Source organism: Phodopus roborovskii, unplaced genomic scaffold (genome assembly GCF_943737965.1).
Source record: "Phodopus roborovskii unplaced genomic scaffold, PHOROB, whole genome shotgun sequence".
In the NCBI taxonomy this organism is placed as follows: Eukaryota; Metazoa; Chordata; class Mammalia; order Rodentia; family Cricetidae; genus Phodopus; species Phodopus roborovskii.
In genome coordinates, this window is record NW_026126514.1 from 21,132,067 (window position 1) to 21,150,599 (window position 18,533).

At 39.7% G+C, this 18,533-nt stretch overlaps 1 protein-coding gene and 1 non-coding gene across 2 annotated transcripts in view; one reads left to right on the forward strand and one right to left on the reverse strand.

Moving 5' to 3' along the window:
- Positions 1-18,533, forward strand: part of Mnat1 (MNAT1 component of CDK activating kinase) — a 154,852-nt gene that overhangs the window by 46,718 nt on the left and 89,601 nt on the right. Inside the window, exons 2-5 of the mRNA XM_051195988.1 lie at positions 309-461; positions 3,053-3,126; positions 12,290-12,393; positions 16,893-17,033. Of these exons, the coding sequence (XP_051051945.1) occupies positions 309-461; positions 3,053-3,126; positions 12,290-12,393; positions 16,893-17,033 (472 nt within the window). The remainder of the gene's footprint in view (positions 1-308; positions 462-3,052; positions 3,127-12,289; positions 12,394-16,892; positions 17,034-18,533) is intronic.
- Positions 612-713, reverse strand: LOC127230810 (U6 spliceosomal RNA). Its single transcript, XR_007835211.1, has one exon. It is a non-coding gene; the product is annotated as a U6 spliceosomal RNA (small nuclear RNA).

Consider the following 18,533-nt stretch of genomic DNA (forward strand, 5'->3'; position numbering starts at 1 on the left):
AAAAGTGATATTACAAAGTTTTGTTTTTTTTTTTTTTTTTGTAAAATTGAAAGTAGCCATGGAATTTTCATCCCCCATCCTCAATTCTTCCTGGAAGGACAGCTTGTAGATGTGAACTCTACCTTTAGTGCTGTTTTCTATCATTAAGAATTATGTTTGAGAATTTCATCCATTGAATACTGTATTCACATCATTTCATCCCTCCCCCTGTCTACTGTAATTTTCCTGTCTCTCTCAACTCCCTTTCATATTCCTGACCTCTTCTTGTTTAGCTACTGTTACTACCATTGCTGCGTGTTTCCTTATAGGTGTGAGAGCTGCGTGGACTTACTGTTCGTGAGAGGGGCTGGAAACTGCCCTGAGTGTGGTACTCCACTGAGAAAGAGCAACTTCAGGGTACAGCTCTTTGAAGATCCCACCGTCGACAAGGAGGTTGAGATTCGGAAAAAAGTACTAAAGATGTAAGTGTTATTATTGTCAAGGGATTAGAGAACTTCAACAGTTATTTCAGTAGTCATCATTATTTGCTCATGTAATTTTGAACAGATTGACAGGTAACAAAGTAGTTATAAAATTATCTCCATAACTGTAATATCTAACATTTGTTATAGAAAAACTGTCTTCATGAATTTGTGTGTCATGCTTGCATAGGGGCCATGCTGATCTTCTCTGTATTGTTCCAATGTTAGAACATGTGCTCTTGAAACAAGCACAGGGGCTTTCTTGGTGTTTTCAAAGTTTATCCGCTTGCTATCTGTTATTTAACACCTGTGTTATATGTATTAGCAGTAATTAAGAAGTTGCATGTAAAATAGCTATAAACCTTGTTCTCATGAGGCTCACTAGTTAAAGTAGCGTAGGATATTAAGGAGATAGAAAATACCGTAGCAAACAAAACAACTGTACTATAAGGACTGGAGAGGTAACATTTAAGTTTCACTTTGAAGTTTATTTACACCGATTAGTTATACTTCATTTAGGCAGTTTTTGGATGCATTTTTATGATATGTTAGTTTTGAGTTTCATTTTATTTGCCCTTTTGTTATAAGGTATTTTATTATTTTTAAATTAATACATTAAGGTTTTGTTTTGCTTTGTTTTGTTTTGTTTTTGATGTTGGGGATTGAACCCAGTGCCTTGGGTACTCTAAGCATATGCTGTGCCTCTGAGCTGCACATCGAACTCATGCTTTACCTTTTTTTTTTTTTTTTTTTTTTTTTTTACCCCCTGAGGCAGAGTTTCTCTGTGTAGCCCTAGCTGGCCTGGAACTCACTCTGTAGACCAGGCTGGGCTTGAACTCAGAGATCCACCTGCCTCTGCCTCCAAAGTGCTGGAATTAAAGGCATGCAGCACCACCACCTGGCAAAAAATGATTGCTTTATTTGGATATTGTCTGCCTTGTGAGAGTGTACGTGTGGGTATGTACATCTGAGTGCTGATGCTCTGGGAGCTTCGATGTTGGGTTGGAGCCACCCAGAGCTGAGTTATAGACAGCTGTGAACTACCAGATGTGGGTACTGGGAGCTGAACTCAGGCCCCCACAGGAGTAGTACAGATTCAGTTTTCTTTCTTTTTCTTTCTTTCATGTTATTAGTTTATTTATAAACTTATCTAGTGTAAGAATTCCAAAGTTTGCTCCATATTTTAGAGATCACACCTCTTAATCATTTTTTATATCTGTTAAAACAATGAATTAAACATCCTTGTTTATTAAGTAGTTGGTGTCTTACTATAAAGAAGGTATGGTGGGTGTACAGCTGGATGGTGGTGGTAAAGTGCACCTTTAGTCCCAGCATTTGGGGAGCAAAGACAGGAAGATCTCTTTAAGTATGATGCCAGCCAAGTCTACTGAGTGAATTCCAAGACAGCCTCCAAAGACACAGAAAAACCCTTTCTCTAAAGCACTCCCCCCAAAACACACACACACACACACACACACACACACACACACACACACACACACACACACACACACACAGAGACAGAGAAAGGTGCAGCAAACCCAGATCCAAAGGATGAGGTCCTCAGAGCCAGTAGCCACCATTTGTTTTTCAATGAAAGTGAGAAATTCTTCTCCAGACCCTCCTCATAGTTCCTGCCACAGTTCATGGAGATGGTGGGCCCCAGATGCTCTGGCCAGCATGTCACTGCTGAGAGTTCTGCAAGGAGCACAGGGAAGGAAGGCGGAAGAAAGGGCTATGGCACTCCTGTTTCCTTTCCTCATGACCTTGCTTTCCTGAGTGTAATACAGGCTCCTAACCACTGCACCACCTTTCCAGCCCCTTTTAGTTGTTATTTGGGAACATACATTTTACTAATGGCTTAGTGACATTCTCCTAGACACTGCATCGATAATACTTCATCAGTGGCCTGCTGACCTTTATTTGTGTTACTTCAAGGAGCCCTCTTTTCATTTTGATCTCTTACTTTTCACCTTTTCAGATTTGTTATTATTCACAGATACATTCCAATATTTATATATTTTATGGAAGATTTTTAGGCCACTTTTTTCATGAAAAACTGAATCTTTTCATTTGAGCTCCAGTTTTTTAGAATTAATGACTACAATAAATATTGTAATTTGTAATGCTATGTCTTATTTAAGTTCATTTCACATCCCTGAAGCACCTCATTAAATCTCTTTTTTCTTTAAGTCCTTTAAGAATTGTCATGTGATAGAATTCTCTCCCGATTCTACATCTTCTCTGTAATCATACAAATTTTTAGGACAGTGCTTGCAGGCACAGCTCAGTGGTAGAACACATGCCTATCATGAACAAAAGTCAACCTTCCACATGCCACAAGAAACCCCAGAAAACCAAACCAAACCAAACCAAATCATACCAAACCAAACCAAAAATCAACCCAACAAAACCTCCCTCAAACCCAGCTTGCATTCTTGGTTTAGTTATAAGCCTAGCATCAAGAAAACAATGTTTTACACAGTAAACAATCTCTTCTGTATATATCATGCATGTATTAAGTAGGGATGAGCAAGCTGGTTATATAAAAATGTCCTACAATGATATGTAATATTTTTTTCCCTCTGTAGATACAATAAAAGAGAAGAAGATTTTCCTAGTCTAAGAGAGTACAATGATTTCCTGGAAGAAGTGGAGGAAATTGGTAGGTTTAAATTAGATGTGCTAGCCTTGAGATCTTGTGCTGTTATTTTTGGAATGCCTAAACAGTGTCTCACACAGAAGATTCCTGATGGCTATTGTGGTAGCTGATGTTTATAGGTTACTTTCTTTTACAATGGAATTACATTTGTCAGATTTAAATCATACATAATAAAGGGGGTTCATAAGTAATTTTTGTCTTAGAGAAATTATTATAGAGGGAATACTTTTTAGCTGGGAAGAAGGGTGTGTCTGCATGCACCAACTCTACCAAGCAGTCTAAGCAAAAGGAAATACTTTTACTTTGTAGTGTTTCTGTTAACTTAGTGATAACAAAAGATAAAAATGTTTATTACTGTTTATGCTTCTGTGGAACAGTAGGTTGGGAAGACTTTAGCAGGTAACCGTGGAGTAGCATTTTATGTCAGTGTTCCAGGCAGACGTAGATTGATCTCGGCGCTTCTTCTCAGTGTGTTGTCTCTGCTTGCCTCCCTCACTTCCAGTGCTGGCTAGGGAGTGAGCCTTGTTTCTGGTTTGCTACAGAGAATTTCAGAACTGTTACAAGGTATGGAAGTTGTGCTGTATTGATTAAAAAGTTATGCTTTTTGAAGTTGTGATGATGGGAGCTGTTGAGGTGACTCAGTTTACTGCCATGCCTGAAGACTTGAGTCCCCTTCTGGAAGCCACAAAGTGGACGGAGAGCACCAACTCCCCAAGTGTCTGACTACCACACTAAATGAATGCAAAGCACACATTAAATTAGTAAATATAAAACAAAAAGTTACTGTGGTTATTACAAAGTACATGTTTGGAAATGATAGACAGATGTAGCTTATAAAAATTAGACTGAAACTGTAAGGATAAAACAGTCATTTTTTTGAATTCTCCAAATTCATAACTTTATTATTAAAATATGATATAAAGAATCATTAGAAGGTTTTTACATGTGGCAACTTCAAATCTTTAGGTATTAATGTTAGAATTTTAAAAAGTTTCCTTCTGAGAAAGTCTAGATATCTCTTATCAGGACTTTTCTAAAATGTCCAAGTTATTTGATATGCTACAGTAGAAGCATGTGCAAACTTAAAAGTTTTTTTCTGATATATTTTAGTACCTTAGATCTGTTGCTTTTTTATTCTCAATGTACTTGTAAGTGCTTTGTATATATTAGCAGCCATGAGTACATGTTGGTTTGACTAAGATGGTAGAATTGTGAATGCTGATGCAAATGGGCACGTTAGATACAGACGGAGAACGTGCTCAGTTGTAGCACAAGCAGGAGAATTGCCATCACAAAGAAACTGTTTGCATACATATTAAAATCAATGTGATTAGTCAAAACTCTGGTGATATAATGAAGGGAAAAGAGATTATAGCTCTTACAGGGCAAGTTGAATACATGGTTGCAGTTCTAACCAAGTATTCTAGGTACCTAAGGAAATTGAAGGGCAAAGAAACTGTGGGCCAGGTTTAAGGGATGAAAGAGCAAGGGGACTGTTAGGAGTAAGGCTTTTCCTGCCGGCCTGGACCCACCGCGGTGCCAGCCCCAATTAACACACACAGACTCTGTATTAGATATAATGCTGTTGGCCAGGTACTAGTTTCTTATCGGCTAGCTCTGTCTTAATTATTAACCCATTTCTATTAATCTAAGTATTTCCACGTGGTCTCATCTTACCAGAGAGTGGGGCTGGCCTCTGCTCTCTCCAGTCTCTACATGCTGACTCCTTACTACTTCCTCTCTCCTCCTTTCTCCTAGTCCCTCCTATCTTCCTTTCCTATTGGTCAACAGTGCTTTATTCATTAACCAATAAGAGAAACATATTTACAGAATGACATCTCCCATCAGGGGACCTTGATTTTCATGACGTTCTGGTTGAACCTATTTATGTTTTTTGTTCCCCTCCCTCCCCCCCCACATGAGGTGAAGTAATTTGAAGGAATGAGCAACCCTGAGCCCACAAGTTTGTGTTTAGAAATAGGCACTAGTAATAGTAAGCTTGGATAGTGTGATTATACAACATGCAATATTTTCTTCCTTTTCTTTGAGATGGAGTTTCACTATGTAGCCTTGGATGTTTTTCTGATAACTGTTATGGAAGTCAGGTTGATTTTGAACTTTCAAAGCCTTCCTGCCTCTGCTTCCCAGAGTCTGAGATTACAGGCATGCACCATCATACCTGGCCTGTAATATTTTCTCTTTCTCTGTGTATATGTGCATGTGGGTATACATACCCATGCCAGAGGTCAATGTCGGGTGTCTATTTCTGCCATTCTTCACTTTCTTTTTTGAGACAGGGTCTCTTGCTGAATGTGGAGCTCACCTATTGGCTAGACTGGCTGGTAGCAAGCCCCTGGGATTTTCCTGTCTCTGAATGCTAGTGCTGGGGTTAGAGGTATATGCTGCTGTGGCTTGGTTTTTATGTCAATGCTGGAGATTCAAACTCAGGTTCTTGTGCTTGTATAGCAAGCACTTTACCCAGCAAGCCACCACCTTACCCTGTAATACTTTACTAGATATGAACCTATAGACCAGTGCATTCGATTTGAAAATGATCATGCTGTTATATACATTTCATGAGTTGTATCTGTAAAGTATATAGACACTCTGAACCAATGTCTATCTAGTTGATTGGCTCATTGGAGCAACTGACATTTCCCTCTCTTTCCATAGACTGTGCTGACTCATGTCAAAGCACAATGATGCATAGTAAATGCTTTCCATTAAAAGTTATCCTCAAATATATCTCTCCTTTCCTCTCCAGATGAATTATTTTCATCAGTGATCAAGCTTTCTTAGGTCATTTGTGCTTATTATTTTATGCAATTTAGTCCAATAATGTATAAGGCTGGGAAAATTATATAACTCTGCTTTTGCTTCCCTTAAAAAAGTGGAACAGCACTATAGATATTTATAATTTATATAAGAAAGATGCTGAGCTCCGTTAAAGACTAGACATTGACTGTATAATGTTAGAGATTGACTGCTTGTGTTAGTTTCTTTTCTGTTGCTGAGATGACACCCCATGACCAAGGTAACTTATGAAAGATGAGAGTTTAATTGGGCTTACAGTTCCAGAGGGTCAGAGTCAGTGATGGTGGAGTAAAAAGGCATAGAGGGAGGGCTACAGCTGAAACTTAGATCTTGATCTACAAACAGGAGACAGAGAATACCCTGGAAATTATTTGAGTTTTTGAACCCTCAAAACCTACCTCCAGAGACGCACCTCCTCTAACAAAATCATGCTTTCTAATCCTTCCCAAACAGTTGCACACTGGGGACTAAGTATTGGCACATATGAGCCTACGAGGGCCATTCTTACTCAAGCTACCACATTGCTGGATTAGTCAGGGTTCTCTAGAAGAACAGAGTCAATAGGATGAAAATTGTATTAGTTCATGTGATATAGTTAGATTAGCTTTCATTGAAATAGTAACAATAGCTGTTTCACATCTGAGGGGCTACAAAACCTGTAGTTGCTAGGTCCTTGAGACTGGATAGTTTTCCACAGTCAGAGTAGTCCCACACAGGCCATCTCACACTGGAGAAGCTGGCAGCTCAGTAGTTGCTCATTTCATGAGGCCTTAGCAGGCCCAGTGTGGTGCTGAAGACATAGAGTGTTGTTGGAAAGCTACTGTTCTGCAGTCAGTGATAGAACCCTGGAAATGCTGGTTCTAACATCGACAAAGGAATTGTCAGGAGCAGCAGCAACAGGGTAAATTCACTTGGTAGCAAGAGGGAGGCCAAGCAAGCAAAAGGTGAGTAATCTTCCTCTGCTTTGTTCCTTTTTAAAATCTGGGCTGCCACCAGAAGGTGCCATCCACATTTGGTGTGGTTTTCCCACTTTTCTTTAGGTAATCAGTATAATTCCTCAGGTGAGGCCCGGTGCTCAGATGTTTCTAATTTGTGTCCAGCTGACATTGAGATGAACTGTCACAGGTGCATAGTTACTGTGTTTGTTTTAAGCTAAAATAATCTAGAGGGAGGATGAAAGCAGAGGGGCAGAGAAGGAGGAGAGAAGATTTATCAAACTAAAAAGCTTCACTGAGCAGAGGAGACAACAGTAAAAAAAAAAAAGACAGTCCACAGAAGAGGAGAAACATTTGCAAACCATACAGCTACTATTAACTCCTGTTTTAGTTTCCTTTTCTGTGGCTGTGATAAAATACCACCATCTAAGCAATTTTTAGAAGAAAAAGTTCATCTGGGCTTACTGTCCCAGAAGGATAAAAGTCTACCACCATCATGGGAAGCATGACAGCAGGCAGCAGATATGGTAACTTGAGCAGAAACTGAGGACTCTGAACCTCACATCTGGAGCAGAGAGAGCACACATTGGGAATGGCAAGAGTCTTTAAACTCTCAAAGCCCACCTGTAGTGATGCATTTCCTCCAATAAGGCTCTACTTCTAAGCTTTCCTAAACAGCACCAGCAACTGGGACCAAATGTCTGAGGCTGTGGGGACATCTCATTCAAATCACCACATCTCTGAAATAAATGTACAAGAACCTTTGACAACTCAATGGCAAGAATACACATAACCTTATAACAAGTAGACATTTCTCAAAAGGAAACAAAACAAATAGCTAACAGTTAGATGCAACACTGCTCAACATCAGTAATTATCAGGGGAATGCAAATTAAAATCACAATTACATACCACCTGTTAAACGGTCCCACTACAAAAAAAGAGCACGTGATGTGATAGGTTTGTTAATCAGCTTGCTGTAATAATTCTGCATGTGTATTAAGAAATTATTATTTCTTAAAAAGGCTGCAGGGATGGTTCAGTGGTTAAGAGTACTGACTGCTCTTCAGAGGACCCAGGTTTGTTTCCTAGCACCTAGATGTCGTCCCACAACTGTCAGTTACTCTGATCCCAGCAGATCTGAAGCCCTCTTCTTGGCTCTAAAGGCACCAGACATGCATGAGTTGCATAAACATGCATGTATGCAAAATACCCATACTTATAAATAAAAATATTTTCAAAAGGTAAATATGAAATAAGTTCAGTAACTTGGCTGTCAGTAAGATTTAGTCTGTGTACCATAGTGAACCAGTGAGGTTTTTAAGGGACCTCTGTCCCTTGACAGTGTTTCTCCCTGTAGTTCTGGCTATCCTGGAACTCACTCTGTAGACCAGGCTGGCCTCAGACTCACGAGATCTGGTTTTGCCTCCCAAGTTCTGGGATTAAAGGCATGCACCATCACCTCCCAATAAGGGACCATTTCAGTAGTGTGGATGAGAAATAAGTAAATCATAGAATAGCCAGTAGTGGTGGGCATGGTAGTGAAGACATTTTAGAGAGAATAGGTACTGATTTGAAGGTATAAGTGAGTTAGAAAGAATAGACAGAAATATGCCCTTGTTAATCAAGACCATGCAAGATGGAGTGCTGGGGAAGTCAGCAAAGTGCTTGCTGGTGAACTGTCAGCTGTGCTGTCTTGTGCTTGTAATCCCAATGCGAAGGAAGCAGAGCCACAGATCCATGGGGTGTGAGACCAACCAGCCTAGACTACTTGGCACATTCTAAGCCAGTGAAATACCCTGTCTCAAGAAACAAGGTGGATGGCTATCATCATGAAAAATGGCACCTAAAGTTGACCTCTATCCTCTATATGGATGCACACATACATGTACCTACACTGGCTACATGACCCCTCCCCCCCCAAAAAAGTGAAAGTTATAGGATTTTTTTTTTAATTGTTTTGTCTTGTTAGATGGGGAGTCTGCAGAAATAAGGATGGGATAGAGACATTAGTTTGGGACCTTTAAAACTGTTGGGCGTGGTTCTATCACTTTTTCATGTGGCATTGTTCTGATTGTTATTGTAGAAATAAAATTTCTTTCAAAATCTTGTTTCTGTAACTTTGTTTTTCAAAGATACTTAAATGTTCTTGCCATCTGTATTGATTTTTCTCTGTTAATCAAAAGAACAAAATGTTAATTTAATAAACACCTACTGATTTCCAGAGTGAGCTGCATACAGGCATTTTTAGCCCTCTTGTATATGGAGAACAAGCACAAAGAGCTCAAAGTAATGTGCACAAGATCATATTGCTAGCAAATAGTGAGCCAGTAGACTTTTCTCAGTGCTTTGAAAATGCATGATGGGCCTAATGAGTAGTTAGGAGTCTATGTCTTGGATATGGAATGCTGAGAAATAGTCAGAGGTGAGAGAGGAGCATTTAGACTTTGGTTTGGTGTAGTGGTTCTAGTACCCAAAAGACAGAGGCAAGTGCTCATGAGTTACAGGCTAGCTTGGGTTGCAAAAGAAAACCCTGTCTGGTAAAACAAACAAGCAAATAAAAAGACCTCACACCAACTAACTAGCCCATCACCAATAAGGGAGTTGTCTAGGGCTGCTTTTGACAGGTATTAGAGAGTTTTGATTTTGGTTTTGTAGAAGTATAGCATTAAGAATGCTTAAGCAAACAATGAGAGGCTTAGAGATAGGAGCTTAGTTTAGGTCAGTGTTTGAGGAGGCACAAAATGAAGATGAAGACATTTCGCTTTGTAAATATTATGACTTTCTTGAGTAGAACATGTCTAAAAATTAAAATGTATCATTTTGAATATTGATATCAAGAAGATACTCATGAAGATGAGCTTTCTTGTGGCATTAACTTCTTATGGCATTAACAACAGGCCCTTCTTTGTGGGGATGACAATGTGCACACAGAACTTTTTGTTCCTCCTGGCCCCAGGGATCTTCTCAAACGTTTGTTCTTCACTTCATAATAACCTGATTATTCTTTGGGTGCAGAGAATACCCATTTTAAAAGGGTGAGAAAGCCCAAAGGGCTTACATTGTAAATTCTGAATGTCAAAAGAATTTAAAATTGTACTTAAATAACATTAAATCTTCCAGAATATATAATAGGTTTTTTTTTTTTTTTTTTTGCTTTTAATTCTTGAAGAGAGTCAGGTCAGCATCTGAGCCATACATTCCAGCAAACAGATAAAGGGTCAGATGGTTGTCACAGGGAGTTAGCTTCTGCCCTTTCTCTGAGGCTGCCGTGACATCCCATTCACTGTGGCTTAGTAAGCTTGCTTCATCTAAGACATTCTTATGTTAGTAATTCAATTTCATGATGAGAGAAAGACGATGTATTATTTGCAATAGCGTTTTACCTCTATCATATTGCCAATACCTCAATTTTCTAAGTTAAAAAATGAAATACACATTATCTATTTTGCTTTTATTGGGATTTATCATGGCATTTGTAATTATAAAAGAGACAAATTGCATCTAATCATATGAATTTAACTCAGAATTGAAGTTTACTTACTTTTTGGATTATATTTAACAGCAAGTTTAGACCCATAATAGACAAGAACATTCCAACAAGATAGGTACATTGAAAACTGAAAAAAAAAAAAATTATATAGGGCAGAAAGCAATTAGAAGAGGCTAGAAAGAAGTAAATGTATTTTTGGTTTTCACAGAAGGGAAATTGCAACTGCAAAGTGATTTTTATTTATTTATTTAGTTTGTCTGTTTGTAGGTAAAATACCAAATCTTTTATTTCAGGTAGAAATGTGTTTCTAAGTAAGAGCATGCATTTCTATTGGCTCCTTATTATAGTCAACTTTCTTTTTAAGACTTTTTAAATTGATTCTTTGTGAATTTCACATCATGCATCCCAATCCATCATCTCCTTTCCCTTTGTATCCACCCTCTGTCCTTGTAATCTCCCCTCATAATAAAATAAAATTTAAAAGAAAACTAGATAACCAAAAGACCAAACAAACTAATGTAACAACAATAAGAACGTCTCAGCCTAGAAGCTGTGGTGTGACACAGCCAGTCACACAGTTCACCCTTTAGTCAATAGTCTTTGCTTGTAAGTGCTCAATGTAACAGACATTGGTCTGGCTTGAGGCCTCTGACTCCTTGATACTGGGCCCTCACTGAGACTCCTCTTGGGTGCCCTGTTGTTGTCCTGTGCTATGCAGCTTTGGATCAACAGGTCCGGCCCTTTTACATGTCAACAGTTCATAGATGCAGTGGATGTTGGGGTGTGCCAACTCAGCCCTGGTGCTGAGGCTGGGTGGTAGTGGGGATGGTCAGCCTGCCGGCTTTCCTTCATCGACACCAGCAGGCAAACTCTTCAGCATTGCGGTGGCTAGCTTGCCCACTGCAGCAGGTGTCAGGAAGAGGGCCAGAACGGCTGCTCTCATGCCCCCTGGGCAGCTCACCCGCGCCTACCCTACCAGGGCCTGCTCTCTCAAGTACTGCAGGACCAGCTCCCCCATTCTTGTGCCCCCAATGCCATCTCTCCTGCCTGTCAAAGGTAGCAAGGGGTGGAGGTGGGGATCTTTTCCTCACCCATGCCACCACGTGGCAGACGAGAGGGGATGGCGTCAGCTGTGCTTTTGTCCTGCTCCCAGGGCTGGACAGGGTCAGCTCTGCTGTGTTAACTGGGTGAGGGAAAGGTGCAGGGCCTGCTCTCCTGAGTGCTGCCATTGGTGAGAGGCAGGGCCAGCTCTCCCACCTGCCACAGGCCGTGAGGGGTAGGGGATAGGGAAGGCCATCCCTCCATATGACAGATGAAGAGTGGAGTCAGATTTTTCACACACATTTGACAGGCCAGATCTCCTGTGCTCCCGTCAGCAAAGTGATTTGTAAAAGTACCTGTTGCAATCCTGGAACCCATGAGATGAAAGGAGAGAACGGATGTCCACAAGCTGCCCTGTGACCTTCAGTGCACTCTGTGGAATACTCTCTCCATGTCTGCAATATATATATGAGTTAGTCTAAGTGAGGTACTTAGGACATATTCCATAGATGTTTATATAGGGGAGGTAGTCTTTGATTTATTTCTGTTAACTCTTTCTTTTCCATTTTTTACTGTTTTGATTTCATTTTACATTCCGACTTCAGTTCTCCCTTTATTTTTATTAACTTTCAAGTGTGTGTGTGAGACTCCATGTAAGTGCCAGTATCCAAAGAGGACAGAGGTGTCAGATACTCTTGGAGCTAGAGTTCAGGGTAGTCATGAGTGACCCAGTACAATTGATAGATGATTAAAAGACACAGGAGAACTATAAAGACTGATAATCCAATGAGGAAGAAGTCAAAATACTGAATATTTGGCTCTTATAATTATCTTAAGATTCATATTAAGACTATTTCATGGCATGGTTTCCTTTCTTTTACAGTCTTCAACTTGACCAACAATGTGGATTTGGAGAACACTAAAAAGAAAATGGAAATATATCAAAAGGAAAACAAAGATGTCATTCAGAAAAATAAGTTAAAGCTGGTTGGTTGCTAAGTATTTTCTTCTTTTGTATTAGTAACAAATTTTTTTTCACATAATGCTTAGAATAATTTTATTAGTTCTTGGAGTGTTTCATTCTATGTGTTCTAGTCATATTCATCCTCAACTCTTTTGGGCTCTTCCTCAGTTTATCCCTCCCTCCCCTACCTACCCATTTTTCTGTCCTTTAAAAAGTTTTTCCAAAAGAAGTTTATGCGACTCAAATATTCTTGGATGTGTGTCTTCCAATGGAGAGTTGCCAGGAACTACATTCTCCGAGAAAATTGTTTCTCCCTCTCACAGCAACTATTGGTTGCCAGTGGCTCCATGGCTGGGGGTGGGATTGTGTGCCCAACTCTCTCTCCACTCTGGGATTTGGTCTGGCTTGGGCTTGGATAGGTTTTGTGCATGCTGTTGATGCTGCTGTGAAGTCCTATGTGCAGCTGCTCTGATGAGTTCCGGAGACTGTTTGCTTGTAGCCATCTACTTCCTCAGCCTCTTACACTCTTTCTATCATCTTGTCTTCATTGATCCCTCAGCCTTGAGACAGGGGCAGTACAGTTGTTCTATTTAGGACCGAAAATTCTGCAGTCTCTTAGTTGTTACACCTTTGCCTGTTATAGATCAGTGTTAATCACCATCTACTGTAAACAGAAGTTTCTCACATTAGGGTTGATCTGTGGGTATAACACTAAATCATTAGGAGAGGGTTTAACCCTATATCCATTTAGTGCCATAATTATAGTGGATTCTCTCTTAGGGCTTGTTACCTGTCTAGTTATAAGTTCTTAGCCCAACAGTGGTGCCAAGTATTGATTCCATCAGGACTTAAATCCAATACGAAAGTGGTTGGTTACTCTCATGATGTTTGTGCTACTATTGTACCAGTGGTTGTTTTCCCAGGAGAGTTGTATCTCACAGGTTCATAACTGAGTAAGATTGATCATTACTTTTCTCTCTGATAGCTTGCAAAGCACCTTCCAGTACTATGGAATTTAGATAGTAGGAATAAAGCTTTTAGTTCTATACTGGTCTGATTTCAGCAGGTTCTAGGACTCAAATCTGTTTCTTTTCACTGTCAAATTCTGGAAGGTAACTAATGGTATTGGCCATCTCCTGTAATGTTTGGGGTTCTGTGGGACCTTACTGGCCAATAATTCCAAATGAAGTGACTCATACCTGGTATTGGGCTATTTATTTTAACACCTCAAGTTTATTAGGGATATTGTTACCCTGTAATAATAACTTAATTTTAACTCTTTGTATGTATATATATTTTGAATTCAGAGCACTTTCTAAGTAGTAGGTTTCCATAGACCTTTTTTGAAAGGTCTTAAGTGTTATTTATCCCTCTCCATTATACATCCTGTACACCCTGCCACTCCCAGTTTAACCATTCCTATTCCATTATTTACTTCTCTTCCTTGAAAAGCCCCTCCCCATGGCCCTTAGTAATATATTGACCTTGATGGGCATTACAAAGGAAGCACATCTGAAGATTCAAAGCTGGCATCCACGATGAGAGAGAAAGTGACATGTTTCTAGGTTTGGAGTACCTCACTCAAAATGATTGTTTCCAGCTCCAACCATTTACCTGAAAATTTCATCCTCTATGGGTCCCTCTATGTAGCACTGGCTGTCCTGGAACTTTCTATATAACTCTGGCTATCCGGGGAATCTCTATGTAGACCAGACTGGCCTCAAACTCGAACACACTTGCCTCTGCCTCTTGAGTGCTGGGATTAAAGACATATGCCACAAAGTCTTGAATTAATTTTTTTCTTATAGCTGAATAATAATCTAGTCTGTAAATTTTACCATATTTTCATTATCTGTTCATCATTTGATGGGCGTCTAGTGATGTCTGTCAACAACAAAATGGCTGTTTCTATTTCCTGGCTATTTAAAAAAGGAAGCAGAAATGACCATGGAGGAGTAGGTGTCTTTCAAATATGATGTGGATTACTTTGAGTATAGACCCAAGAAGGTTAGAGCTGGATCATAAGGTATAGCCCCCATCAGAATCAGTGTGGAGGTTTTATGTAATACTTTAGAAACAAACTACCCTTCTTATAAAAGCAGTTATATTCACATGGAATTTAAACAGAAATTAAAATTTCTAGAAATACAGTTCTGCTATGTAGTTAGGGAGATAATCACATTACTGTAGCAAAAGTCATCTGAAAACATTATGTTAAACTGTATTTCTTAAGGAAGGGATCTTTAAGGCAGACAACAGTTGATATTACTAATGTCTGTCTGTATTATTTTTCTCTGGGCAGTTAAGTTTGCATTTGAACACTGATTGAGCTCATTCTATTCTTGGACTTTTCCAACTAATCTTTTTTTTCCTCATGCCAGGTTTGACTGTTTGTATAAGTGAAAACACAAAGTATTTATTATGTTTGCTTAAGTTTCCCTAAAAGTTCTAAGACTTATATTCCTGGCTAAAGTTTTGTATGTACTTGAAAAGAATGTATAGTCTGCTCCTGTTAAGTAGAATGTTCTGTGTATGTATTTTTGTACCATTTTATATATAATGTTGTTTGTGGTCTCTGCTTATTAACAATTCTGTTTGGATATTTTATCCATTAGTTAAAAATGGACAATATAATTTTTTTCTTGAGTTGCTGCCTTATTGTCCCTTTAGTTGTCATTGTATATGGTTTATTTACTTAGGCTCTCTGATATGAGATGTATGTATAACTTATATTTTCTTGTACGTTATACTTTGTATCATTATATTATGTCCTTCTGTGTCTCTTGTGATAACTTCTTACTTAAAGTCTGTTTTGTCTCTTGTATTCTTTATCTCCATGAATGGTGCTAGCATCCATCAGTGCTCAAGCCATTGTTCAATCTCCATATTTTGTAGATGGCTTGTGTTTTAAACCTGGCACTTTTTTCTTTTCTTCTTTTCTTTTTTCTTTCCTTTCCTTCCCCTTTCTTTTCTTTTCTTTTCCAGTTTTTTTCAATATGATTCTAACCAGTGTTCCTATTAGCTTTCACCCAGTTCTGTTGATCTGCATGTCTTACTGCTTCTAGCTGTCTTTCTAACCCTACTCCTTGGATTCTCCTATTGTCTCCCCAGGTATCTTATATGGCACAACTCCCTTTGGTTTTATAGAGAAGTACCATGATCTTCCTTGTCTTTTTCACTCTAGCTTTATTTAAAACACTTCCATATCTCATGACTTATTCACACCAAACAATCTAACTTGTTTCATGTCTTTGCCCTGTTTGTATAATGGGTTGTTGTATTGTCTGGGGAGTGGGAGTCAGTACCTACTGTTTGAAGTTCTAAAACTATGTATTGCTTTCCTAGGGCTACTTGAACAAATTCCAAAACCCAGGTGGCTTATATATTATTTTCTCACTATTCTGGAAGCTAGAAGTCTGAAATCCAGGTGTCTAGCAGGGCTTTAGGCTCCGGGGCTGGGTCCTTCTTAGCCTCTGGTGGTCCAGCAAGCATTGTCACGCTTTGTCTATCTTCAGATGTTCTTCTTTCTCCCCATGTGTCGGTTTCCAGATCTCCAGTAGGATGTTACCTTAACTTGATTATATCAGCAAAGATCTCCCCTCTCACCTCATGTCAAAAATAAGATCATATTTATTAATATCAGGATGACAATCTTTAGCTTCTCTTTTCATGGGACACATTTCACCAAAAGCATTATATGAAACCCTTTCTATTTCTACCTGTCCCAAGGAGAATTTATTAGCAGATCACTAGTGCTATTACTGCATACATTATATGTGCTGTACCCACACCAGAGTACTTAATTACAAGCACTTAGGCACATTATGTAGATATATCCTTTTACAGATGCTCTTACTAATCCTTCTAGATGAAGTTTGGATTCCCTTCTCCACTGGAGGCTTATATTAAATGCATTGACTTATTAACAGGGGTATAGGAATTTGTAAAAATGATTAGAAGAAATGCTCACAAGACTTAGCCATCGACTTAAAGAACAGAAAAGAGAGATTAAACTGAATTGCTTGAAAGTGAGTTCACTTGAGGTGGATTTTCTGTCATTAGTATGGAATACAGTGGACCTGATTGCAGCTCCTTTTTCTCCTTAAAAACTTGGTGTTTTGTTGTAGGAGGAATTTGAAAAATGTATGAACTGATAAAGAAAATTCATGTTAAGTGCCATATAATGAATGACTTTAAATTGTCTATAGTAATTACCAATTACCAACTTTACCCCATCCCCACCCACCCCACCCCACCCCACCCCACCCCACCATGGAGTATTCACCAGTTTCTCCATGTCAGTTTCTGGACTTAGTCTACTTGGTTTGGTGTTTGTCCTTCCCTGGACTAGTATAGGCTCACATGAAATAATAAGTATTCTAGTTAATTCTATATAGAATTGTAGATTATTAAAGCACAAGTGATGAGATTGCTATATGTTTCCAGTAAAAGGGCAGGAGAGTGAAGCATAGGATTGCTATTGATTGAAGTCGTTCCATCCCTCATGTAACTTTCTGTGTAGACTCGGGAACAGGAAGAATTGGAGGAAGCATTGGAAGTAGAACGACAGGAGAGTGAACAACGAAGACTGTTTCTACAAAAGGAAGAGGAGCTGCAGCAGATTCTGAAGAGGAAGAACAAGCAGGCCTTCTTGGATGAGCTGGTCAGTGTTCATGCTAATCACCACCTAAAAGCTCATCTTTCCATGGAGTTTGCTGAGCAGTGGCTTTCAATGGCAGTCCTGCTCTAGTTTACTTTCTGCTTTTTCCTCGTGTATCTACATAAAATATGTATTGTTATTGTGTGCAAGGATGGGGTGGGGTCTAGAACACGTGCATGCCACAGTGAATGTGTAGGGGCCAGGTGACAGGGTTGTTGAGTTGGTTCTCCGCTCTATGTGGGTTCTGATGATGAAACTCAGGTTGTTGGTTTCCAAGGCAAGTCAGGGCCTTTACCTGCTGCGGATATTTCTCTTTTGCTTCTGTTAATTATTTTTTTTGGGGGGCTTTCCAGATAGAGGTTCTCTGTGTAACAGTTTTGGGTGTCCTGGAACTTGTACTATAAACCCGGCTGGTCTCGAACTCACAGAGATCTGCCTCCCGAGTGCTAAGATTAAAGGATCACCAGCCTATAATTCAGACCACCAGAGGAACTAGGATACAAGGTGTATTCTAAGAGATTCATATAAAGTCCCTCACAGAAGAGGGAAGGGACAAGTCCCCCAGAGCACATGGGATGTGGGGGAGGCCAGTGAATGGAGAGAGAAGTAGGAGAAAGAGAAGGAGAGGAGAGGAAAGGACGTGCGACTAGAAAGATTCAGTCAGGGTAGGAATAGAAGACAGGAGAGAGAGAGAGAGAGAGAGAGAGAGAGAGAGAGAGAGAGAGAGAGAGAGAGAGAGGACAAACATAAAAGAGGAAGCAATTATTGGTTTGAAGAGAAAACTGAACCTAAAGGAAGGTCTAGAGACCTACAAGACTGCTGCAAACTAACAATTTGACCAACAGTGGAAAGGCTACCATAAATGCCCTTCCTGGATAGTGAGATCAACAACTAACTTATCCCTTATCATGGAGCCCTCATCTAGTACCTGTTGCAAACAGAAGCAAACACCCATACCTAAACACTGTGTCTAACTAGAATCCAGATACAGAGGGAGAGGACAAGACCAGGTTGCAGAAACATATAGAGACAGCTGACCTGAACAAGGAGGAGCTAACAGGCCCCCCAGACTGATAGCTGGGAATCCAGCATGGGACTGACTCAGGCCCCCCTGAATATGGGTCTCAGCCAGAAGGACTGAACAGTCTAAGGGACCTCAGACAGTGGAGCCAGGATGTATCCCTGGTGCACAAAAGGACCTTGTGAACATATCCCCCATGGAGGGATAACTGCCTTAACCTAGAGAGAGAGAGAAGTCCTAGTCCCTACTTCACATGACTTGATAGATCTACATGACTCCACCTGGATGGCATTGCCCTACATGTGGAATTGGGGTGGGGGGATGGGAGGGGAGGGTGGTCAGGGTGCATGTGAGGGGCTAGAGAGGGTAAGAGGGAGGGAGGAAGGAAAGGAGGGAGAGGGAACTGGGATCGACATGTTTAAAAAAAAAAAAAAAAAAAAAAAAAAAAGGTGTGCATCCCCACAGCCTTAAAACAAAATTTT